This window comes from Martes martes (genome assembly GCF_963455335.1).
Source record: "Martes martes genome assembly, chromosome: 16".
Taxonomy (NCBI): domain Eukaryota; kingdom Metazoa; phylum Chordata; class Mammalia; order Carnivora; family Mustelidae; genus Martes; species Martes martes.
Genome location: NC_137904.1, coordinates 20217703 through 20243869, shown reverse-complemented (window position 1 = coordinate 20243869; position 26167 = coordinate 20217703). Strand labels below are relative to the sequence as shown.

The 26167-nt window shown below is 41.0% G+C and overlaps 1 protein-coding gene across 1 annotated transcript in view; it reads left to right on the top strand.

The window, feature by feature from the left end:
* RPA1 (replication protein A1) overlaps nucleotides 1–26167 on the top strand; it is a 90385-nt gene that overhangs the window by 53986 nt on the left and 10232 nt on the right. The window contains exons 6-13 of the mRNA XM_080826034.1: nucleotides 13397–13489; nucleotides 16538–16670; nucleotides 17830–17932; nucleotides 20280–20348; nucleotides 20491–20683; nucleotides 20842–20981; nucleotides 21368–21516; nucleotides 24300–24432. Of these exons, the coding sequence (XP_080682160.1) occupies nucleotides 13397–13489; nucleotides 16538–16670; nucleotides 17830–17932; nucleotides 20280–20348; nucleotides 20491–20683; nucleotides 20842–20981; nucleotides 21368–21516; nucleotides 24300–24432 (1013 nt within the window). The remainder of the gene's footprint in view (nucleotides 1–13396; nucleotides 13490–16537; nucleotides 16671–17829; nucleotides 17933–20279; nucleotides 20349–20490; nucleotides 20684–20841; nucleotides 20982–21367; nucleotides 21517–24299; nucleotides 24433–26167) is intronic.

Genomic DNA, 26167 nt, shown 5'->3' with positions numbered 1-26167 from the left:
CGTATGTTTAAGGAAAGGTATTGAATAATTTTAAGTTTATACATTTAAATTAATAGCTTATATTAGTTTTTTTTTTATTTTTAAAGATTGTTATTTATTTATTTGACAGACAGAGATCACAAGTAGGCAGAGAGGCAGGCAGAGAGAGAGGAGGAAGCAGGCTCCCTCCTGAGCAGAGAGCTGGATGCGGGGCTCGATCCCAGGACCCTGGGACCATGACCCGAGCCGAAGGCAGAGGCTTTAACCCACTGAGCCACCCAGGTGCCCCGTTATATTAGTTATTTTTATTATAAACATGGCATCAAAAAATTAAAAATGACTTTTCAGCTGGTCAGTATAAAGATGCCAAAAGTTGTATATATAACTTCACTTATTTAAAGTTTTCCACTATATTTCTTTTTCTCTCCCAATTGATTTCACAGTAGGAAATTAAATAGGTGGTTTTGGGTTTTTTGACTTAGAGAAGTAAAGGTTCCAGTTAAAATTAAACTCTGTTACTCCTAATAAAGGTGCTTAGGTGGTTTCTACTGAAGGACACTAATTTACCATCTTAATTTAAATTTACCAAACATAATTCTTTAGTTTATCATTAATCAAAAATTATTAGTCAGGTTTTTGCCTAAGAATAAATAAATTTGATCCCAATAATTTTTGTGCTAGACGCAAACTGCATCCTGTCTTCGTTTTCCTGTCTGGGACTCAGTTCTAGCCATTGCCTTGGTGGAGTCAATGGAGAGGAAAGGGAAGTTTAAGAAGCTCACAGCTAAACACTCACTCAGTAGCCAGCACACTTACAGAACGTTAGAGATAGAGCTCTATTTTAGAGATCAGTTGTTTTAATCAGAAGAAAATATGGAGGTGAAGGAGGTGATAAGTGACTTGGCTAAGGTTGCACAGCAGGTAAGTTGCTTCAACAAGTGAGACTCATTATTCCTAATTTCCAGATGAAGATGCTTTACACTGTACCCGGACCTTCAAAAATTAACCTTCATATCAAAGTTTTTGCCTATTCCGCAAATTGTATTTTTGTTACTAGGTTGTGTGAGTTGAATCTGTTGGAATGTTTTATATGTGTGCACGCACACACAGAAGTCATTTCTGTTTCATGTTAGTATACTTATCCATTAAAACTTATATAATTTAAAAAATTAAAATATTAAAATAAGCAAACATTTATTTTTTAAAGATTTTATTTATTTGAGAGAGAGAATGAGCAAGGGGGAAGGGGAAGGTCAGGGGAAGAGAGAGGATCATAACCCAAGCTAAAGCCAGACATTTAACCGAGCCACCCAGGCGCACCCAGACATCTGTTCTTTAAATAAATATTAATTTTGTTTTAGTTTTTGGATAGATAATATAGTTACATGTTTCAAAAGTCAAAACTGCAAAATTGCGTATTTAGAGAAATCTTACTCCTACCCCTTACTCCTGCATATTTAGAGAAATCTTACTCCTGCCATGTTTGTACCCACTGCTGACCTCTATAAGTAACCAATTTTAGAGGTTTCTTTTGATCCTTTGGGTGTTTCTTTATGCAAATATATATTACCAAATAAAAATATTATGTATTCTCATCCATTGCTCCCGTTTGCTTACACAAAAGGTAGGATATTATGTATACTATCTTACCTTTTTTTCGGATCCTGCTTTTTGGGGGGGATTGTTTTTGTTTATTTTTAAGTAGGCTCCATGCTGGGCGTGGAGTGCAATGTGGGACATGAACTCACAACCCTGAGATTGAGACCTGAGCTGATATCAAGTGTCAGATACTTAACCGACTGAGACACCCATGCATCCCTTCTATGGTCATGCTTTTTTTTTTTTTTTTAATTTTTTTTCCAGTGTTAACATATAATATATTATTTGTTTCAGGCATACAGGTTTGTGATTCATCAGTCTTACACAATTCACAGCACTCACCACAACACATATCCTCCCAATGTCCATCACCCAGCTACCCCATCCCTCTCATCCCTCTCCCCTCCAGCAACCCTCAGTTTGTTTGTTGAGATTAAGAGTCTCTTATGGTTTGTCTCCCTCTCTGGTTTCATCTTGTTTGATTTTTCCCTTCCTTCTCCTATGATCCTCTGTCTTGTTTCTCAAATTCCTCGTATCAGTGAGATCATGATGTCTTTCTCTGTATAGTTGTGTTTTAGAAAAATCTGTTTAGCCTAGAGTTATTTCCATAGTATATACTTAGAGAGCTTCCTTATTTAAAACACAAACAAACAGGGGCACCTGGGTGGCTCAGTGGGTTAAAGCCTCTGCCTTCGGGTCAGGTCATGATCCCAGGGTCCGGGGATTGAGCCCTGCATCGAGCTCACTGCTCAGCAGGGAGCCTGCTTCCTTCTCTCTCTCTCTCTCTGCCTGCCACTCTGCCTACTTGTGATCTCTCTCTGTCAAATAAATAAAATCTTAAAAACAAAAACAAAAACAATTACAGGGTGTTCTGTTGTGTGACTGGTCCGTAATTTAACTAGCCTCGGGTTGATGACCCTTGGGTGGTTTGCTATAGCAATCAAAACAGTACTGTAGTGAATAGCTTTATATGTGTGCAGGTGTGTGGGCTGAGGTGGTTTGACTGCCAGAAGTAAGGTTGTTGGATCAACGGATAGATGCACCAGTGGTAGGTGGATATGGTTGGATTCCCCTCTGTAGCATGGTGACATTCTGCACTCCCACCCAAGTGCCTGAAAATACTGCTTTCTTCACAGCTGTGCCAACAAGAGTATGTTATTAATCTTTAGAATTTTTACCAATCTCATAGGTGAAAACTGGGATCTCAGTGTAGTGTTTCATTTGTCTTCTGAGCAATGTTTTAAGTGTTTGAGAGTTTTTTATTCTCTGTGAACTGACTGTTGTATTCCCATTTTTATTTTGAGTTGTCTTTTTCTTCTCCATCTTTGAGAGTTCTCTAAAGAGTAGGGACATTAGTAGTCCTTTGTCTCTGAGTTGTGAAGGCTTTTTTACGTTGCTTATGGTGGCCTCTTGCTATGCAGCAGTTCTTTTGTTGCTGTTTTTATGAAGTTGGATTTTCCAGTCTTTTTTTTTTTTTTAATGACTTTGGAGTTTTGAGCCATTATTAGGAAGGTCTTCCTTACTCTAAAGTTGTTAGGGCATTCACCCTTGTTTTATTCTAGTACTTACATGGTTTCACTTTTATATTTAAATCTCCTGTGTCACTTCTGTCTTATAATTGGTTTCTCAGTTTGTGGTGTTTTGCGCTTCACTTGTCACATCATTTGGAATTTGTGGGTTTTCTCTGTCCCCCTCAATTCGCTGAACATGTCAGCTCTATGTGGGACATTTGTGTCTAGAGTGGATATTCATTCTTATTGCTCTATATGATTTTTATTTATTTTTTTAACACTTTTTTTTTTAAAGATTTTATTTATTTATTTGACAGAGATCACAAGTAGGCAGAGAGGCAGGCAGAGAGAGAGGAGAAAGCAGGCTCTCCACAGAGCAGAGAGCCCGATGCGGGGCTCGATCCCAGGACCCTGGGATCATGACCTGAGCTGAAGGCAGAGGCTTTAACCCACTGAGCCACCCAGGCGCCCCGCTCTATATGATTTTTAGAAGTGGGAAAACTTGGTCCTCATTCTTCCTCCAGAAATGGAACCTTGTAGATTTTAATTTTTACATACATAAAACATAGTAATTTGATGCTTAAATTGGAGAGGGAAACCTGGGCCTATTTAGGTAAAATTCTAAAATCTTAAGTTAGAACATTACATTTGTTTTGCTGTGATAAATTTTTGTACATAGGGGCACATTGGTTATCTTCTCAGCCTTCAGGACAAAGCAGTGGTTAACATCTCTGAAATCTTTGGATGCAGTAGGGTTGAGAGAGAGATGATTGTGCTCAACTTTATCACCTTTGGCCAGATTTCTGATGTTTTTTATGTTGTATTTGAGTGGTTGCTTTGGACATTTTGTGTTTCCGGTGCAAAAGTATTTGAGATAAAGATGGAGTTGAAAGGGTTGAAAGGTAATTATCACTTGGGTTCAGAACCATAGAACTAGGAAAAAAAAACTCCTTTGTCTCCATACTCCATTCCACTCACTCTGCCCTTTCTTCAGGGTCTGTTAAAGTGCAGAGGGATGAGAGAAGATTTTACTGTTCAGGATTATTTGCTATTGAATTTCATTGTAACCAGATCAATAACACTTTGTTACTTGGGTCATCATGGAAATAGCTTTGTTACAGTGGCTATTACCTTATGGTGTATTTCACAGAAATGGTTTCTAATTGTCTATTGTGAAGGCAAGGAAACTGTTATTAGTGAGGGGAGAAGTAAAGTTAGATTCGTATCCTCCCAGCACTTAACCCAGAACCTGTGACATATCAGGTGAGTGGTAAAATTGACTAAACCCAGCCCCGGAAATAGGCAGAGGAATTCCAAAATGTGCACTGAAATTATTTGGCAGAGTACCACGTTAAATGCAGATACTTACAGAATTTTCCAAATGTGAGAAATAAAATTTCAAACACATTTTGTGTTTCATATGATATTGGACTAGATGATTTTAAACTTCTGTATCTACCAATGTATGTTTTTGTCAGTATGTATATCATTGCTCTGTACCTATACTATTTCCAACAATATTTTACTTAGACGTAAATTTCTCAAGCAATATTTAGTTTAAAGTATTTTTCATTATTGAAAGGTGTTAGTTGGAATTTTTTTCAGCCTGAGTTTGTTCCCTTTCTGCCAAGGGGGATTTTTTTTTTTTTAATTTTATCAAATGATTTTTTCCCCCCAAGGGGGATTTTTAATTATTGAGCTTTTATTTTATTTTATTTTATTTTAGTTGTTGTTAAGAAAGTACTTGCTTGTAAGAAATTGAGTTTTTGTTACTCTGTATACCGCATATCTGTTAGCTAATTTTTCTCAGCTGGTGGCTCACTTACCATATTTTATATATGTGTGTGTGTATAATTTTTTTAAAGATTTTATTTATTTGAGAGAGAGTGCACACAAGCAGGAGAGCACAAACAGAGCAGCAGAGGGAGAGGGAGAAGCAGACTTCCCACTGAGCAAGGAGCTTAATGTGGGGCTTGATATCAGGACCCTGAGATCATAACCCAAGCCGATGGCACCCAGCTTAACCAACTGAGCCACCCAGGAGCCCCTATATATATATATATATATTTTTTTTTTATTAAAAAACTTTTTAAAAATTTTTAGAAGATTTTATTTATTTGTCAGCGAGATGGAGATAGTGTGAGCACAAGCAGGGAGAGTGACAGGCAGAGGGAGAAAGCAGACTCCTCAGTGAGCAGGGAGCCCGATTCGGGACTCGACTCCAGGACCCTGGGATCATGACCCAAGCTGAAGGCGGATGTTTAACCAACTGAGCCACCCAGGTGTCCCTATATTTTGAAATTTCTTTGAAGTGATCTCTACACCCCAATATGGGGATTGAGCTCACAGCTCTGAGATCAAGAGTGGCATGCTCCACTGACTGAGCCAGCCTCACTTAACCATTATACTGATAGTAGAAATGATAAGTGTGACTGCAAATAACTTGAGGAGCCAGAGTCTGCTTTTTTTTCCCCCCAAAGAAGATTTATTTATTTGTTTGAAAAAGCACAATGAGAGGCAGGGGGAGGAGCAGAAGGAAAAGGGAAAGCAGACACCACACTGAGTGGGGAGCCTGATGCAGGACTCCATCTCACCAACCTGAGATCATGACCCTAGCTGAAATAGTCATACACTCAACCTACTGAGCTACCCAGGCGACCCTAGAGTCTGCTTTTAAATGTCCTGTTTCCCCCTGGTTCAGAGACATAGAGCAAAAGAGTCTTAAAATTATCACCTTGATTCATTGTACTTAAAATGGTTTCATTTGCAGGTGGTGCAAAACAGAAGATTAGCATTAGTTGATTCTCTGCATTGCTGCTTTGGGGTATTATTTTAGTTTTTAGAAAGATTTTCATTTCGCTGTAGACTAATTTCAGGTTTTGTGATCAGCAGCTGTGTTGCAGTGCATTATCGAAAGGCAATTGTCGCTATTTAGAATGCACTAGGACTTCCCGTTGTCCATTTGGTTTCAGTGCTATCTCTTGCCTCCTGTGTCAGCTTTGCAGGTGTGGTCCAATAGCAGGAGTTAAGGATTGTTCTAATAATCGAAGGACTTAGTAACTCTTCCTGACTGCTGTGTATCATGGTTACTAGTTATGTTCTGTGTAACTAGAGTTTTGTCTGCCAGAATTAGTTGCTTACAGTTAAAAATTAGATGGTGGTGAACTGGATGGATCTAGTTAGACAAACCTGGTTAAGACTAGATAATGGGGGGGTACCTGGGTGGCTCAGTCATTAAGCGTCTGCCTTCAGCTCAGGTCATGATCCCAGGGTCCTGGGATCAAGCCCTGCATCAGGCTCCCTGCTCAGTGGGAAGCCTGCTCCCTCTCCCACTCCCCCTGCTTGTGTTCCCTCTCTTGCTGTGTCTCTCTCTGTCATATGAATTAAAAACAAAAGAAAAAAAAAGACTAGGTTTGGGGGCACCTGGATGGCTCAGTGAGTTAGGCCCTGCCTTCGGCTCAGGTCATGATCTCAGGGTCCTGGGATCGAGCCCCGATCGGGCTCTCTGCTCAGTGGGGAGCCTGCTTCCCCCTCTCTCTCTGCCTGCCTCTCTGTCTACTTGTGATCTCTGTCTGTCAAATAAATAAATAAATCTTTAACACACACAAAAAAGAAACTCAGTTAAAAAAAAAAAAAAAAAGACTAGGTTCTGTGTCCTCCTAGCTGTGTATGACTTTGGGCAAGTTACTTGACCTCTTCAACCCAGTTTTCTCATCAATGAACGTAATAACACCATCTTTGTCATCGGCCTAAAGATTGAATGGAATAATTCACTTAACCTCATACCTGGTGCATAGTAAGCACTCAAAGATTGGTAGCTGTTATTAATATATCTGTTATAAGGCTTAATTGATTTCTTGTTAAATATACTATATCCTTCATCGAGTCTGAGAATACAATGATTGTAATAGACTGTGCTATGTATTAGACTGTATTATGTACTGCTAAGAAATTATAACACATAGATCACCTGTTGGATTTTTTTGGGACATGCATGTTGGCTTTGGGATTGATCACCTGTGGATGTGATTCCAGATGAATACCTTGCTGGCCACCCTTTACTCTCCTCTGCTTCTCAACCTATCAGCAAGTTCAAATCAACCATTCTTTTTAGCTCCCGTGAAATTGTTTTCTACCTGCTTCCTTACTAATCTGCCTTAGTATAAAAAATATACATGCTGTCAATTTTTTATTAAAAGAAATAAGCATTAGGGCACCTGGGTGCTCAATCAGTTAAGCGGCTGCCTTCGGCTCAGGTCATGATCCCAGGGTTCTGGGATCGAGCCCCACATCAGGCTCCCTGCTCAGCGCAGAGCCTGCTTCTCCCTCTCCCTTCTGCTCCTGCTCTCTCTGTCTCTCTCTCTCTCTCAAATAAATAAAATCTTCTAAAAAAGAAAGAAATACACTTTAGGGATCCCTGGCTGGCTCAGTTGATAGAACATACAGCTCTTGATCTTGGGGTCCTGAGTTTGAGCCCCACGTTGGGTCTAGAGCTTACTTTAAAAAAAGAAAAAGAAAGAAAGAAATATGCTTTGTTGTGCTAGCAGAACTGCTCCAGCTTCTTGTGCACCATAGTTCTGTGTGGCTCAGAGTTAGTACCTGTGAACAGACGTACAAGACATTTATTACACTTTTTACCAAAGGGAGTTACCGTTGTACTGCTTTTGTGTAAAGCTTGTCATCACTCTTGCCCCAACTTTTTTTTTTTTTTTTCTATTTTTTTTTCCCGGTAAATAAACAACACTTGGTTCCTAAGTAATACACTCTCAACTGAAGTCCCTTGTCCTCACCAGAGAGCTGTAATGGAACAGGGCTTTGGGCTTCAGTTCTTCACCTCACTACAGATGAGATTTTGCTTTAAATAGTTAGTGGTTAATTGCACTTGTCCCAAATCAAAATATTCCAAATTTTTCAAAGATTTTATTGTTTTATTTTAGAGAGCACGAACAGGGGGAGGAGTGGGAGAGGGCGAAAGAGAGAGAGGCAGGCTCCCCACCCAGGCACCTCCTGATGATTACCATTAAACGATGGCTTTTTTTTTTTTTTTAAGATTTTATTTATTTATTTGACAGAGATCACAAGCAGGCAGAGAGGCAGGCAGAGAGAGAGAGAGGAGGAAGCAGGCTCCCCGCTGAGCAGAGAGCCCGATACAGGGCTCGATCCCAGGACCCTGAGACCACGACCTGAGCCGAAGGCAGAGGCTCAACCCACTGAACCACCCAGGCGCCCCAAACGATGGCTTTTTAAACACAAACTAAAAACCTGATTGATACTCTGGGTTTTTTAAGATATTATTATTTGGGGGGGAGGGGCAGGGGGTGGCAGAAAGAGAATCTTTTTTTTTTTTTTTAAATAGGTTTTGTTTTTTTTTTTTTTTTTTAAAGATTTTATTTATTTATTTGACAGAGAGAGATCACAGTAGACAGAGAGGCAGGCAGAGAGAGAGAGAGGGAAGCAGGCTCCCTGCTGAGCAGAGAGCCCGATGTGGGACTCGATCCCAGGACCCCGAGATCATGACCTGAGCCGAAGGCAGCGGCTTAACCCACTGAGCCACCCAGGCGCCCCAAGAATCTTTTTTTTTTTTTAAGATTTTATTTATTTATTTGACAGAGAGAGAGAGATCACAAGTAGGCAGAGAGGCAGGCAGAGGAAGAGGGGGAAGCAGGATCCCCACTGAGCAGAGAACCCGATCTGGGGCTTGATCCCAGGACTCTGGGATCATGACCTGAGCAGAAGGCAGAGGCTCAACCCACTGAGCCACCCAGGAGCCCCATGGAGAGAGAATCTTAAACAGCTTCACACCCAGTGCTGACTGAGCCTGATGCAGGGCTTCATATAATGACCTGACCCAAAACCAAGAAGTCAGACGTAATGGACCATACCACCCAGGCGCAAAATTTTTAAGCAGAATACTTTGTTCTTTAGACACATGTTTTTCCCCTTATTTCAACCGTTTGGAAATATTTTATATTTGGGTAAGTTGTCTAGCTATGTAGTTTGAATTTCTCTGTATTTTTTCTTATCCTTATTGGGAATGAGGGTGAACAACTTATATACCAAGCTGGTATTTGAAAAAGTGTGTAAAAGGCATATGGTAAAAATGGGGTTGGGAGAGAAAAGATTGACAGATCTTTAGCAACTGCAAATGGAATATATATATATATAATATATATAATTAATTTATTATTTTTAGTTACCTTCATGTAGACTGGCAGACATTTAAACATGAGTAATTAGGATTTTTATATGTGTTCAGCCTGGAGTTTCTGAACAAAGACCAGCTGAGCCCCTCCTTGTACTCTACAGATATTTCTCCAGCAGCCATTATGCTAGTTTAGTTGTAAAGTAATGAACAGTATTTTGTGTAGTGTTGTTTGCTTTTTTTTTAAATTTTTTTAATATATTTATTTGACAGAGAGAGATCACAAGTAGGCAGAGAGGCAGGCAGAGAGAGAGAGAGGGAAGTAGGCTCCCTGCTGAGCAGAGAGCCCGATGTGGGGCTTGATCCCAGGACACTGGGATCATGACCTGAGCCGAAGGCAGAGGCTTTAACCCACTGAGCCACCCAGGTGCCCCTGTTGTTTGCTTTTTAATTAAAAATCCCCAACACCAAAAAAAAGAAAGAAAGAAATTATAATACATTCATTTTAACTCATATGTTAAAATGTCAAAAAATATTCAACCTAGAACAGGTAAATAGTCAAGTTATGTTACTGAAAATTGTGGTAAAATACTGAACTGAATTTACATCTTAATAATTTTTAAGTGTGTAGTTTGCTGGCATTAAGTACATTCACGTTGTTGTATAACTATCAACGCCATCCATCTCTAGAACTTTGTTTGAAGATTTTATTTATAAGTAATCTCTACACCCAGTGTGCAACCTGAACTCAAAACCTGAGATCAAGAGTAGTGTGCTCCACTGGCAGGGCCAGCCAGGCACTTGTGCAGAACTTTCTCAGCCATTGTCTCAAACTCTCTCCATCCATTAAACCATGACTTTCCATTCCCTACTCCTGCCAGTTCCTAGTAACCACTGTTCTATTTTCTGTCACTGTAATTTGATTACTCTAGGTACCTCATAAAGGTTAGTTATGTTTTTAAAGAAATTAAATGTTAAGAGATCAGCACTGTCCTGTGACCATGTCCTCTTCAGGGAGACTCTTGATGAAGCAGGCATGGTAATGAGGATGAGACCTTAGATACGTCTAAGATCGTGGAAGTAGGGTGGAGTGGGGTTTGTGTATTTTTATGGCCCCATCTTTAAATGTTGAAATCTTTTGGGTCTTTTGAATATATTTCATGGAGCACGTTAAGAATAGTTTTTTGGGTTTTTTTTTTCCAGTTACTTAGCTCCATTACTGTTTCCTGAGCAACTCAGTTTTTCCCTACTGGTTTAAGAAAAGATTTACTTTAAAATTTCAAAATGTTGGACGCCTGGGTGGCTCAGTCAGTTAAGCGTCTTCCTTCGGTTCAGGTCTTGATCCCAGGGTCCTGGGATTGAGCCCCATGTCGGGCTCCACACTTACTGTGGAATCTGCTTGAGATTCTCTCTCCTTCTCCCTCTGCCCCTCCTACTTGTGTGCATCCTTGCTCGCTTTCTCTCAAATAAATTAATTAATTTTTAAAAATATCAACAGCATTCTTCATAGAGCTAGAACAGATAATCCTAAAATTTGTATGGAATATTTACAAAAGACCCTGTATAACTAGAGCAACCTTGAAAAAGAAAAACAAAACTGGAAGTACCAATAACTCCAGACTTCAGGTTGTAGTACAGATCATAGTAATCAAGGCAGTATGGTAGTGGCACAAAAATAGACACACAGATCAATGGAAGAAAATAGAAAACCCAGGGATAAACCCACAATTATATGATCAATTAATCTTTAACAAAGGATGAAAGAATATACAATGGGAAAAAGACAGTCTCTTCAAATGGTGTTGGGGAAACTGGGCAGCTCCATGCAAAAGAATGAAACTGGACAACTTTCTTACAGCATACACAAAAATAAACTCAAAATTGATTAAAGACCTAAATGTGAGACCTGAAACCATAAAAATCCTAGGAGACAGCAGAGGCAGTAATTTCTCTGACATCAGTCATAGCAACATCTTTCTAGATACATCTCCTGAGGCAAGGGAAATAAAAGCAAAAATAAGCTACTGGGAGTACATCAAAATAAAAAGCTTCTGCACAACAGAGGAAACAGTCAACAAAACTAAAAGGCAACCTACAGAATGGGAGAAGGTATTTGCAAATGACAGATCTGATAAAGGCTTAGCCTACAAAATATATAAAGAACTGTTACATAAAATTCAATATCCCAAAAATAAAGAACCCTGTTAAAAAATGGACAGAAGATATGAACAGACATGTCTCCAAAGAAGATCTTCAGATGACCAACAGATGCAGTGAAAGATGCTCAGCATCACTCATCATCAGGGAGATGCAGTTCAAAACTACAGTGAGATCTCCCCTCACGCCTAACACCTGTCAGAATGGCTAAAAACCAACAACACAAGAAACAACAAGTGTTGGTGAGGTTGCCCTTTGGTGGGAATGCAAACTGGTACAGCCACTGTGGAAAACAGTATGGAGGTTCCTCCAAAAAGTTAAAAATAGAACAACCTTAGAATCCAGTAATAGCATTACTAGGTATTTACCCCCAAAATACAAAAATTCAATTCAAAAGAATACATGCAGCTCATGTTTATTGCAGCATTATTTACAGTAGCCAAATTACGGAAGCAGTCCAAGTGCCCATTGATAGACGAATGGATAAAGAAGATGTGGTACATATATACAATGTAGTATTATTCAAGCATAAAAAAAAGATTGAAATATTGCCATTTGCAACAACATGGATGAAACTAGAGAGTATTAGGCTAAGTGAAATAAATGAGTCCAAGAAAGACAAATACCTTATGATTTCATTCATTCGTGAAAGTTAAGAAAGAAAACAAATGAACAAAGGAAAAAGAGAAGCCAAGAAACAGACTCTTAACTCTAGAGAACAAATTGCCGATGATCAGAAGGGAGGGGGGAGGGGGGTTGGGTGAAATTGGGGATTAAAGAAAATAAAATTAAGGTCTTAATTTTTCTTCCCATAGGAAGAACTGAAGAATAAGCAATTCTGTTTTAACCTTTTTAATTTTATGCTAAATTTATTTCACTCTAATGACATAGGTAACTCTCATTTTGTTGTACTAGTTAAGAGAAATATTGGCAGAAGGAAATGAAGTCAGTGTATAATAGGCCCATTTGAGTGAGGGCCTTGGGAAAACCAGCAGGAATAAGCCTGGTGATTGAAGAAGGCAGAGACAAGGTGGCAGGCAGGGAGCCTTTTCAGCAGGGCTCGCCATTTTTGTTCGTAGGACTTTCCAGGAAATCTTTCTGAGCTATGCTCGTGTGCGGCGGGCACTCTTGGTGAGCCGTCTAGATTAGGTTGACTTCTACTTTTAGTGCCTTCACAAAAGCAAAATCAAATCCCATAAACCTGTTCTTTTTTTAATTAGGTGTATTTTGCAATTTTAACATTCTTCAACTCTTAAACATTTGTAGAAAGGGTTGAGGAATAAATAAATAGTCTCGTGGTATGGCATTTCTTATTTTCTGCTTGAGAGACATGTTCCTTTCCCCTCCTTTCCTTTTACTCTTCCCGTTGCCTTGACACACCTGCTTCTGAACTCCATCTCATCTCTCCCTGCTGTGACAGTTCCCTAGCACTTCACGGTACCTAAGGCTCTTTCAACTCTTATTTTCCACCAACTGTCAGTTGCAAAATAAGGTTGCTTTGTTTGGGAGGGAGAGGGTAGAATCCTTTCTGAATGTCTCCTTTTCCTTTGAAGCAGGAGCACTTCAGAGACAATTGAACTGCTTTTAGGTTTTTCTTACCACCCAGCTTTTTCTTCTGATAGAGCCTGCCGTGAACACAGTTCTGTTGATGACATCAATTTGTTGCTATGGAAATAGTGGTAATGTCACAGATTCAGCCCGGTGACTTTACTTCAGGTTCATGCAGGAGAAATGGGCAAGGCTTTAGGAGAGAACCTCATTAAAACTGAAAGCTATCAATTATAAGCAGGTGAAAGGTAAATGGAGCCAACCTTTTATATAATGAAAACAGAAGTGAACCCCTAGCAGATTGACAGCACGCAGTTGAATACCCCAGCATGAATTCTGACCCATGAGAGTCTTTGACAAAATAAAAAATTTACACATTCTCTGAGTATTTCTTCTACTTAAGTTTAAATCTTTTAACCTGCATTATTTGCACTGAAATTGTCTTTCTTTTGATCCTCAGGACACAGCCAGCAGCAGGTAGTTCCTCCCCCTGTCTCAGCGGCCAATCCACCAGCCAGCAAGCCCCAGCAGCAGAATGGGAGCTCAGCAATGGGTAAATAGGCACATGAGGACATGTGCTAGTTATATGTACCAGGATTCTGAATGTTTTGAAATGTAACCTGGGACTAAAGGGAATTTTCAAACTGCCATTCATGATCGTTGCTTCTTGCAAAGGAGAAGCCCAGTTCTTACTATAAAGTATGTGATTGAACAAATGATTAAAAATAGTCTTTTAGGGGAACCTGAGTGGCTCAGTGGGTTAAGCCTCTGCCTTTGGCTCAGGTCATGATCTCAGGGTCCTGGGATCGAGCCCCGCATCGGGTTCTCTGTTCAGCAGGGAGCCCTCTCTCTCTGCCTGCCTCTCTGCCTACTTGTGCTCTCTCTCTCTGTCAAATAAATAAATAAAATCTTTTAAAAAATAGTCTTTTAACGATACTTAATATGCTTCTTTTTGTCAGGATGATGCACTGTCCTCTGTTAATAGTAGTTTATCTGGTACTTGCTCACATCTTACCTTTTACACTCTCTTGACTTTGCGAATTTACATACCTTTTAAACTCTCGCCTTTTAACTATTTGGAATCCACTTGTCTCTCTCCAAGTTTCCCACTTGGGGTTCTCATGGGTATTTATCTTAACGTGAAGATGGTATCATTTATATTGGTCATAGGTTCTGCTTCCCAGACTCCTGGATGAGAAATAGTTTTTCCCTTTAACTCTCTGCAGTAGGTCCTGAGAGGCTATAATGGAATCATTTTGTTTACTTTCTGGCCTTTGCTTTAGGAGCTGCTATTGAAAATGGTGATTTGGGTTAAATTTATTTTTAGAGGTTGGATTTATTTTTAGAGGTTCTTTTTTCTGTCACAGCTTCTTATACACCACCTCTTCACCTCCCCTCAACCATTAGTTGCTAATTTTCGATGCTGAGATTTTATTTTTTTAATTGTTTTTTTTAAATCATTTTTTTCTTCTTTTTAAGATATTATTTATTTATTTGACAGACAGAGATTACAAGTAGGCAGAGAGGCAGGCAGAGAGAGAGGAGGAAGCAGGCTCCCTGCTGAGCAGAGAGCCTGATGCGATGCGGGGCTCAATCCCAGGACCCTGAGATCATGACCCAAGCCAAAGGCAGAGGCTTAACCCACTGAGCCACCCAAGTGCCCCTCGATGCTGAGGTTTTAAGAAAAGCAAGGTTAAGACATTACTAATGTTGCTATGAAACTTTCAGGACATGGGATTTTTTTTCCCCATTGGTCTTTGATATTTTTATCTACCTTGCAGTATCTGTCAATCTTTCTCCTGTCTCTCTCCCTTTACAAGTGGATCTATTTTTTTTTTTTAAGATTTTATTTATTTATGTGACAGCACATAAGTAGGGGGAGCAGCAGGCAGAGGGAGAAGCAGGCTCCCCACTGAGCAGGGAACCTGATGTGGGACTCCATCCCAGGACTCTGAGATCGTGACCTGAGCCAAAGGCAGATGTTTAACTGACTGAGCCACCCTGGTGCCCCATAAGTGGATCTGTTTATACACAACTCGCAAATTTGTACTGTTGAAGGAGGTCTTGGAATAGATTTAGTATCTAAGATGGTAAATAATCTAATAGTCACTTCCTTAGGCTGAACTACAAATAGTATGTTGTTATTCTCCCTTCTCCTACAGATTTATTTTCCCAATTGTCTATCTTTGGGTTATGTTAACATTTATTTTTAAAAATCATTTAATGTTATCTAAACACAGATCAACTGGGTGGCAAAAGAAGAAAAGACCGACTGTGTGTTGAAGGGAAGCGTGTGTGTGTGTGTTATATAATTATATCTTAGAGTATTAGGTATATATACACATGCATATATTCTTCGAAGTTCATGGGCTTCCTTGCATAATCTTGAGGCAGTTATTACTGTTGTGCGAATAGTTCTCGCTTGACTCCCCAGTTAGAATAGAAAATGTTAAGATCCAGGACAGTCTATGTATAGTTTTTACTAAGTGCTACAAATACCTAGAATAGTGTCTTACAGGCTGCGGAAACTCAATAAAGAAATGCTGAATAATGGTAGATTTACATTTCCAGCCAAATTCCATCCTAAAGAAATGCTTTGGTAGAGAAGATATGAAGTAATTGGACTAAATTGCATTTTCTGCATTTAGAGGTTGAAACTATAGGAACTGTGCATATAAAGGAACGCCTGTGTTTATAGGCTTTAGTTACCTGCTCTTTCCAAGTACGTGGGAGCTGCTCAGGCTTGGATAAAGAAGCAGAAGGGATCCTGGTGCCCAGCTGCCTAGCTGTCTTAAGCCAAAAACTGATTCTTGCCCTTTGCTCCCAACTAAACCCAGTCCCATAGATTTCATTCTAGACTTTTCTTCTTTTGCCACCCAGTTGAACACAGAGTTCTCTGAGGATGTATTGAGGTAAAATATTTGTGATAGGTATCCTTCACCTCAGATAGTTTATTCACTATGTCGCTTACCTCCTAGCCTTTCCTTTTTTTTTTTTTCTTATGCAACTAGTGACCTGCTCTCAATTTTACCAGTCAAGAAGGTTGGTTGATTTTCTTTCTCTGACCCATTATCTTGCCCATTGATACAAAGGACAGTTTAAGAAGGATGAGCCTCCAAGGCACCTGGGTGGCTCAGCTGGATGTCTGCCTTCCGCTTGGATCATGATCCCAGGGTCCTGGGATGCAACTCCCCCTGCTTGTATGTGTGCTCGCTCCTTCTCTCTCTCTCTCTCTCTCTCTCTGTCAAATAAATAAATAGAATCTTTGTGGGGGTTGGGGGGATGGGTAGAAGGATGGACCTCCAAAAGAGCAGTGTCTGAACTCAGTACAATTATTACCTTGACCTCAGTTAGAGCTTCAGTCAGCAAATACATAGTAGTAAACTTCTGTGTTCCCAGCCTTCATTCTCAGTCACTTTTCTAGCTTCCTATTCTGGTCTCTATTTGATCTCCATATCTCTCGATTACTTAAAAGGTAAAACTTTACCTCTCATTTTGTATGATTTCACCAGCGACATCTCAGTCATTGAGAGTTAATACAAAAATGTATATAAAATTTACATAGAATAATGATGGTCCTCCTTTGTGTTTGTTTTTAAAGGTTCCACTGCATCTAAGACTTATGGGGCCTCAAAGACATTTGGAAAAGTTGGAGGTACCAGCCTCGGGAATAGTTCTGGAGGAACACAGGTCAAAGTGGTACCCATTGCCAGCCTCACCCCTTACCAATCCAAGTGAGTTAGTCCATGGAGTAAGTTCAGAATGTACCTACGATATAATGTTAGAGGTTATTACGGGCTCTTGAGTTATTTATGCATGAACTTCAGGGTTACCACACATAAAGTAAGTTTCATCTTTTTTTTCTTCCATAGGGGGAGGAGGGTACGAATTATGGCAACCTCTAACTCTCTTACTGTAAAAGAATGGCAAAAAAAGCAATCTGCTATAGCCTATGGAGTTTCATTTGTTTTGAAAGAATTTGAATTGAAAAATATTTAATGCTTAAAGAACCCATTTATCATCTTATGAGTAAAAATAAATATTTGTTGTAATTCAGAAGGCGTTTCATCTTCTCATGCTATAAATAAGTGACTTTTAGTCTAAAAATTGTTACTATGATTTAGTTGACTAAGAGAAATCTGTACTGTTTATGTAGCCACAGTAATATACCCTGAACAGGTATTTTCCATTAAAAGTTAATTTTAGCCACTTGAAAATTCGTGAGTTCTCTTTTCAGAATTCTTTCAGATATGTTTTTATCTAACCTTCAAATTTTTTGCAGTGCAGGGAAAATGACTAAGGTAACCAATGTGCCCAACACTTGCGTTCAGTATGGGCCCCTGGACTATGTATTGGATCTTGTACCTCCTTTTTTTTGGTGGCCTCTGTCTGAGGTCATACTGCTTTAGTGTGTTGTTTTCTTTTGGTGGCTTACCAACACCATGTTCCATGTTCCATAAGTTTGTATTTATATTCAGGCTGTGTTAGAATGGAGACAGAAGCTTGACACCAGTTTTATCAGTTCCCATAATTGAAAATAGTGGCAGAATATAATTGCTGGTATTACTGCCTCTTCTGGCTTAGAACCTTTCATTAAGGGGATACCGTTGCCTTGGTGATGCTTTTTGGAAAAGGGAGAGTTTATAAATTTACTAATTTGACAGGGGAATGAGTTAGTGTTAAATCATCTTGTATGTTTTACTACTTGCTTATTCTACAAACTGTCAAACCTGTGTGTCATCTTGGAGTTTTAATTAGCTGGGTTAAAGTACAGCTTACATTGAAAAATGGAATATGCATAAGATGAGAAAGGCTATAGGAAGACGATAGGGAACCTTTTAGATCTTTCCCGAGTAAAACTTGGAGTACTGATACAATCTATTTGGTTTTTAGGTGGACTATCTGTGCTCGAGTTACCAACAAAAGTCAGATCCGTACCTGGAGCAATTCCCGAGGGGAAGGGAAGCTTTTCTCCATAGAACTAGTTGATGAAAGTGTGAGTATTTGTCAAGTGGGGAAATAGGAGTAGTTTGAGAAATGGGGCCCATCTCTGTGCAAGCCTATGTGATGAAAAACAGTAATAGGCCAAAAATAAGCAGGATTGTTACTATTGTTTGTCCTCTTTTATAGTCTTCTGGTGCTCTCTGGGAGCAAAGGGTTAAAGGTCTTTTTTTTTTTTTTTCCCCCAGAGGGGTTTGTGTGCAGTGGAGAGGAGAGAGAATCTTGAGCAGGCTCCATCCCAGCTTAGAGCCAGACACAGGAGTCAGTCTCTCATCCATTAGATCATGACCTGAGCCTAAATCAAGAGTCAGACATTTAACCAACTGAGCTTGCCAGGTGCCCCAAAGGATTAAAGGTCTTAAATAAAATCCTATTATTTTATTTTATTTTTAATTTTAAGTTTTTTATTTTAATTTACTTATTCTTTTTAAGTAGGCTCTGTACCCAGCGTGGGGCTTGGACTCACGACCCTGAGATCAACAGTCACACTGGGCATCTGGCTAGCCCAATAGATAGAACATGCGACTCTTGACTCTTTTTTGTTTTTTCTTTAAGATTTGTTTGTTTATTTGAGAGAAGGAGCGCACGAGGTAGGGGAGGGGCAGAAGGAGATGGAGAGAATCTCAAGCAGACTCCCCACTGAGTGCAGTGTGTGACCCAGGGCTCGCTCTCACAGCGCTGAGATCATGACACTGAGCTCATAACCTGAGTCAAAACCAAGAGTCAGATGCTCAACTGACTGAGCCACCCAGGCGCCCCTAGAGCTTGGCAAAATCAATGATCAGAACCTAATTTTTTACCAGATTATCAGTCTTATCTGTCAATTGGCTTAAATTTCAGCCCTTTCTTTAAGTTTCTTTCCATCTGTAGTTTGTCTTAGTTTGGTTTTTTTGGTTTTTTTTTTTTTTTTTAAAGATTTTTATTTATTTATTTGACAGACAGAAATCACAAGTAGGCAGAGAGGCAGGCAGAGAAAGAGAGGAAGAAGTAGGCTCTCTGCTGAGCAGAAAGCCTCATATGGGGCTCGATCCCAGGACCCTGGGATCATGACCTGAGCCGAAGGCAGAGGCTTTAACCCACTGAGCCACCCAGGCGCCCCTTGGTTTTTTTTTTTTTTTTTGACAGAGATCACAAGTAGACAGAGAGGCAGGCAGAGAGAGAGGAGGGGAAGCAGGCTCCCACTAAGCAGAGAGCCCAGTGTGGGGCTCAATTCCAGGACCCTGAGATCATGACCTGAGCCGAAGGCAGAGGCTTAACACTGAGCCACCCAGGCTCCCCTTTTTGTCTTAGTTTTAAGTAATCTCTACACCCAGCGTGGGGCTTGAACTTACAACCCTGAGATCAAGAGTCTCATGTTCCCATGACTGAGCCAGCCAGGTGCCCCCATCTACGGTATTTTGACTGGATGGAAAAGTAAAAGTGAAAATCAAATCTCAGGCAACTTGAAAACATGATGTATTATAACATTTTGGCAATGACTCCCAAATATGATGTAATTCCTTGCTTGGTAGGAACGTGAGGGCAGCTGGTGAATCATTTGGCTCATCACACTTCCTTGTGGGATTCACTCGTGTCACTCAGTGTTCAGAATTTATTTTTATTTTTGTAGTCAGAAAATTAAAATCACTAGGTTTCTTGTATTTTTTTGCTTGTTTGCTTTGCCTTTTTTAAAGTGTCTAACTTGAGGTTAATAAAACTCCACAGTAGGGGTGCCTAGGTGGCTCAGTGGGTTAAAGCCTCTGCCTTCAGCTCAGGTCATGATCCCAGAGTCTTGGGATCGAGCCCCACATCGGGCTCTCTGCTCAGCAGGGAGCCTGCTTCCTCCTCTCTCTCTGCCTGCCTCTCTGCCTACTTGTGATCTCTGTTTGTCAAATAAGTAAATAAAATCTTTAAAAAAAAAAAAAAGCTCCACAGTAGGTTAAACCCAGGTTGTTCCACTGTGATGAATAACTTGAATATGTGACTATAAAATTTGTGTTTCTGGGGGGGTGCCTGGGTGGCTCAGTCGTTAAGCGTCTGCCTTCAGCTCAGTTCATGATCCTAGGGTCCTTGGATCGAGTCCCATATGGGGCTCCCTGTTCAGCGGGGAGCCTGCTTCTCCCTCTCCCACGCCCCCTGCTTGTGTCCCCTCTCTCGCCGTGTCTCTCTCTCTCTGTCAAATAAAAAATTAAAATCTCTTTTAAAAAAATGTGTGTGCTTCTGGGGTGTCTGTAGCTCTCTCACACATCCCATTTGTGCTTGTGTGACTGCCTTAAAGATGTCATTTTGACACTAAAGTGTCCTCTTTTCAGGGATAAAACTTGGTAAACACAGTTCTGACCTGCTTTTGCATGCTTCTGTAGGGTGAAATCAGAGCTACTGCTTTCAATGAGCAAGTGGACAAGTTCTTTCCCCTTATCGACATGAACAAGGTAGGGCAGTGTTACGCTGAGAACTGAAACCGTTGGGTGGTACCGGGAGCAGTGGGGGGACTCTCATCCACTGGCGAACTGCATGGTGGTAAGAAGTTGTTTGTTTAATCTACCCACATTCCACGGCTTGCCTCTTGTACAGGTCTATTATATCTCTAAAGGCATCCTGAAGATTGCTAACAAACAGTTCACAGCGGTTAAAAATGACTACGAGATGACCTTCAACAATGAGACTTCTGTCATGCCCTGTGAAGATGGTCATCATTTACCTACAGTTCAGTTTGATTTCACAGGGATTGGAGACTTGGAGAACAAGCCTAAAGACTCACTTATAGGTAAGTCTGCGTACGAGAGCAGAGAGAGTTGTGATGACTAGTTTTGTTTGCAGCCTATAAAGGAAGTGTAAGACTTAAGGGCTTGCCATTCAACCTTTGATCAGGTGGTAATGGGGGCCTTGACCCTATTTTGCTGACATATTGTGCCTATATTTTAGACATAATTGGGATCTGCAAGAGCTACGAAGATGCCACCAAAATCACAGTGAAGTCTAACAACAGAGAAGTTTCCAAGAGAAATATCTATTTGATGGACATGTCAGGGAAAGTGGTGACTGCTACTCTGTGGGGAGAGGATGTAAGTATTAGCCTTGAGCAGTCAGAGCAGGTGCAGAAGGCAGAGACCGAGAGAGTCGGGCAGCTGTCTTGCCTTAGAGCTTTGGGGCTTTCACCGTATAGGCCTTCCTAAAGAAGGATTGAACTGGCCAGGCAGTATCTGAAACCCTTTATGGCCGTGATCTGTTTTACACAGTGAAATGATGTTTCCTCTGACTCCAGATTAGTTTTGCTGTATCTGAACAGATTCTTGTGTGCGAGGTTATCTTGGATAGATTCCACGTACCACTCACGGCATTTACTCTGACATTGACTGTGTTCCTTATTTTCTGTAAAAATGTTCCGTGTGTTCTTTCTGCTAGTGACACCTGTTCACTGTATTTGTTTGGTGTTTTTGTCATTACTCAGGCTGATAGATTCGATGGTTCTAGACAACCCGTGATGGCTATCAAAGGAGCTAGAGTTTCTGATTTTGGTGGACGGAGCCTCTCTGTACTGTCTTCAAGCACGGTCATTGTGAATCCTGACATCCCAGAGGCCTATAAGCTTCGTGGATGGTAGGTTTTATGGGACTACACAAAGGGGTTATTTGAGTCCGGCCTCTGAGTCAGAAGAGCTGGCTCTTTGGGCCCTTATGATCAGTATGTGAGCCATCTACAGAGCAGAGGGCTTTGTTACTGAATGGAGCAGTTCCTATATTTCTTGGAAGCATTATGCCTTCTGAGAGGATGGCCTTAAAGCCCTTAAATTGACAAAACTGTAATCCCATGACAAACCCAGAGATTCCGGAGGAGGCCAGCTGAAGGGAAGTGCTGCTGCTGACCTCGATTCTGCCAAAGTAAGGGGAGGCCAGGCTCTCACGGCTGTGTGCTGAAGGACCGTGGGTGGGAGGCCACTTTGTTTCCTAGGTTTAAAGCTGCAGGCTTCTGTGGGCTGGGGGAGGAATGTGCTTCCTTGTTCTGTCCAGTTGTTGGTGCTGATCACATCTCCCGGTGCGTTTTCACTGGGCTCTGAAAAAGTGCGGTGGGAACAATGGGCCTTTGTTGGCATTATATTGTTATTCCCCAAGCACTCGGGGGGATCAGGAGAGCCTATTAAAATCTCCTCACTATATCTAGCTTTGTAGGGTGTTAAAACCCTGCCTTTAAGGAGCACTTCAAACTGAAACACGGCATGCAGGAATTGATGTGGTCAGGGAAAATACTGCAGCTAGCTTGAGCTTTAATAATTTGAGTAGCTGCAGTCCCGGAGGGGTGTGTGTCCGTTTCCACCTCTGTCCTAGGGTTTTAGTACTTAAAGAATTAGCTCCTGTGACAGATTTCTCACTTTTATTCTGAGTGTAAAGTGAACCACTAGCAGCACTAAAATTTGAATAATTTCGTGAAACAGCTACTAGAGCGTTCGTGTCACTCAAGCCAGCCTCCTGAGTATCCACACGTATCCGTATGTAACTATCCCAATAACTGGCAGGATGGTAGAAGGCAGGGCCTGTTTGTAGTTTGACCAGAAATAACCACAGCTTTGGTTTGTCCTCATTGCTTGATTTTCTTTCGGGCCCTAGAGCTCGACCCCAGGTTAATTGCATGCCCACATTAAGGTCTTCCTATTTTACTTGTCAATAACAGTGATCCTGGTCAACATCAAAAGACACGGCTGTCTCCAGAATAAAATAACTGGCACTGATCAAAGAGAAGTTCAGTGCACACACCCCACCTAGGCAAGGATTGGAGATGTTAGATCTTGGTTATAACAATGTGGGATTTTTTTATTATAAGAAGGGCTGCCGGGGCGCCTGGGTGGCTCAGTGGGTTAAGCCTCTGCCTTCAGCTCAGGTCATGATCCCACGGTCCTGGGATCGAGCCCCGTGTCGGGCTCTCTGCTCAGCGGGGAGCCTGCTTCCTCCTCTCTCTCTGCCTGCCTCTTGTGATCTGTCTGCCAAATAAATAAATAAAATCTTTAAAAAAAAAAAAAAAAAAAAGAAGGGCTGCCTCTGTCCTTGCTCTGTTGATTCCTGATGAGCTATCTTCAGTGGCAAATGCCTCCTTGGAGTTTCTGAAACTATAAACTGGTGTAGCTAGTAGTGGTGAAACAGATTTATGGACCTTGCTGTGCTTCTGTGACGGATTTAGCCACTTACCTGACAGAATGTGAAGGCAATTGTCTGCGGCTTAGGGCAGCAACCACTCTGTTAGATGGTCTCTTTGTAAAAAGCCTGTTCTGTATGTGGTTAGCTTTTAGTCAGCCTCCTTTTAGGTGACATTGGCATGTTTTTAATCTCAGACTGACTCTTCCCTGTCACAAGTATGTTTCTGAGCCACTTTCCTTCATATCAGCTGTTACGTGATCAAGAAGTAGAATCGTTTTTACTAATAACGTGGCATAAATTAATGTCAATCTTGATATTGGCATAGGTAAAATCTCACTAAGAAGATAAATCTACAAGAAAATAGATGTCTTCTGTTAAATTACTTTGGGTTATAGAATCCTTTAAACTCTGTATCAGGCTTTTAAGATCTTTTTTTTTTAAGATTTTATTTATTTGAGGGGTGCCTGGGTAGCTCAGTGGGTTAAGCCTCTGCCTTCGGCTGAGGTCATGATCTCAGGGTCCTGGGATTGAGCCCCTCATCAGGCTCTCTGCTCGGCAGGGAGCCTGCTTCCCCCTCTCTCTCTGCCTGCCTCTCTGCCTGCTTGTGATCTTTCTCTCTCTTTCTGTCAAATAAATACATAAAATCTTAAAAAAAAAAAAAGATTTAATTTATTTGAGACAGAGCACAAGCTGGGGAAAGGGGCAGAGGGAGAGGGATAAGCAGACTCTCCACTGAGTATGAATTCCAAGGCAGAGCTCAGTCCCAGGACCCTGAGGTTATGATTGAAGTCAGGTGCTTAGAAGTCAGACACTTAACCAACTGAGCCACCCAGATGCCCCAGGCTTATAAGATCTTGTACCCTGGGAACATGCCACCATGTTATAATATGGGACTGTCATTTTCTATGCTGATATATGTCAGTAATGATAAAAATGTAACTATTGACTGAGAATGAGCATCAGTAGCCTAAAGAACTATGTACCGGATGCTAATTTAAGAAAAGGTGGTTGTATTTTGATACTGTCTTTCTTGACCACTGGGGGGCATCAAAGCAATTGAAATAAAAAGAGGTCATTCCCTTCCTGCAGTTCACTTAAGATACAAGTAGGGAGATACTAATTTCAGCCCATGTGACCATGACCCATGAAAGCTGGACAAGTAGGGAGTTGGGAGTATGGATAGCCTGTATCTGGCATTTAGAAACAAGTAGTGTGTTCAAAAAATATATAAAGTGCCTGTCATTTATTTTTCAGGTTCGACTCAGAAGGACAAGCCTTAGATGGTGTTTCTATCTCTGATCTAAAGAGTGGAGGAATAGGAGGGAGCAATACCAACTGGAAAACTTTGTATGAGGCTAAATCAGAGAACCTGGGCCATGGTGACAAGGTATCCCACATTCCTGACTTTCTTCACAAAAGCACATAAATGGTGCAAAAAGATGAGTTTTCAAACCTGATTCCTGGTACTGGCTATCTGACGTTCATCCAGAGCTATGGTTCTTAAGCAGAGCTCTGACCAGAGAATGGCATGACAGCTGAGAATCAGTGCCAGAGTGAGGGAGCCATGCCTACACGTTGTAGCTCTCACATGTCTTTAGGCAAAAAAAAAAAAAAAAAAAAAAAAAAGTTAAGAACTTGGACTTGGAGGTTGTTTAATTCTTAGAGGGATCTTAATGAAGTGGTAATGACTTCAGGTCCATATTTATTTTTGCTGATTTTTCCTGCAAATTGAAATGCCCACATACCAAGAAGATGTGTTTGAAGGTTAAAACCAACCCTGAGGGGGCGCCTGGGTGGCTCAGTGAGTTAAAGCCTTTGCCTTCGGCTCAGGTCATGATCCCAGGGTCCTGGGATCGAGCCCCACATTGGGCTCTCTGCTCAGCGGGGAGCCTGCTTCCTCCGCTCTCTCTCTGCCTACCTCTCTGCCTACTTGTGATCTCTGTCAAATAAATAAATAAAATCTTTAAAAAAAACCAACAAACCAACACTGAGCATTAGCAAGGCTCCATGTTAGACATCAAGCCGTTCCCATGGGCCTTCGCTGGCTGCACGACACTAACCTCTCATGGGCTGAGCGTTTGCCACTGTTCTCCAACAGGAAGTGCCTCTCATATTTGACTTTAGTCAAATAGCTTCCTTTCGCTGTTTGTATGTAATGATGCTCTTTCTGTCTTGATCTAAACCTGTATTCTGCCAGCAGTTCAATATTTAAGTCACTTATTTCTCCTTTATACCCTCCAAAACACAATTCCTACTTTTATTATTTTCATATTATATAATACAGTTTTTATTCATTACTGTCTCATTTTGCCACACTCCCTTATCCATCATTGTCATCAACAACCTGTTATGATGCTGTCATTACAGCATCTTGAGAATTAAAAATTAGACAGATCTGTGTTGCCCTGTCAGAGGAACCTGAAGGAACTCTTCAGGTTCTCTTAATACCCAGTTTCCCTCTTAGATCTAAAGTGTATAATAAGAAGTCAGGCCTGGGGAGGGGAGGTTGCCTGGGTGGCTCAGTTGGTTGGGTGACTGCCTTCAGCTCAGGTCATGATCCCAGAATGCTGGGATCGAGTCCCACATTAGGCTCCCAGCTCCTTGGGGAGTCTGCTTCTCCCCCTGACCTTCTCCCCTCTCACGCTCTCTCTCACTCATTCTCTCTCTCTCTCAAATAAATAAAATATTTTTTAGAAAAGTAAGAAAGAGGGGCACCTGGGTGACTCAGTGGGTTAAAGACTCTGCCTTCGGCTCAGGTCATGATCCCAGGGTCCTGGGATCGAGCCCCACATCGGGCTCTCTGCTCAGCAGGGAGCCTGCTTCCCTTCCTCTCTCTGTCTACCTCTCTGCCTACTTGTGATCTGTCAAATAAATAAATAAAATCTTTAAAAAAAAAAAAAAAGTAAGAAAGAGGGGCGCCTCGGTAGTTCAGTGGGTTAAAGCCTCAGCCTTCATCTGAGGTCATGATCCTGAGGTCCTGGGATCGAGCCCCACATCTGAATCTCTGCTCAGCAGGGAGCCTGCTTCCCCCTCTCTCTGCCTACTTATGATCTCTCTCTCTCTCTCTCTCTCTGTCAAATAAATAAATAAATAATCTTTTTTAAAAAAAGAAAGAAAGAAAG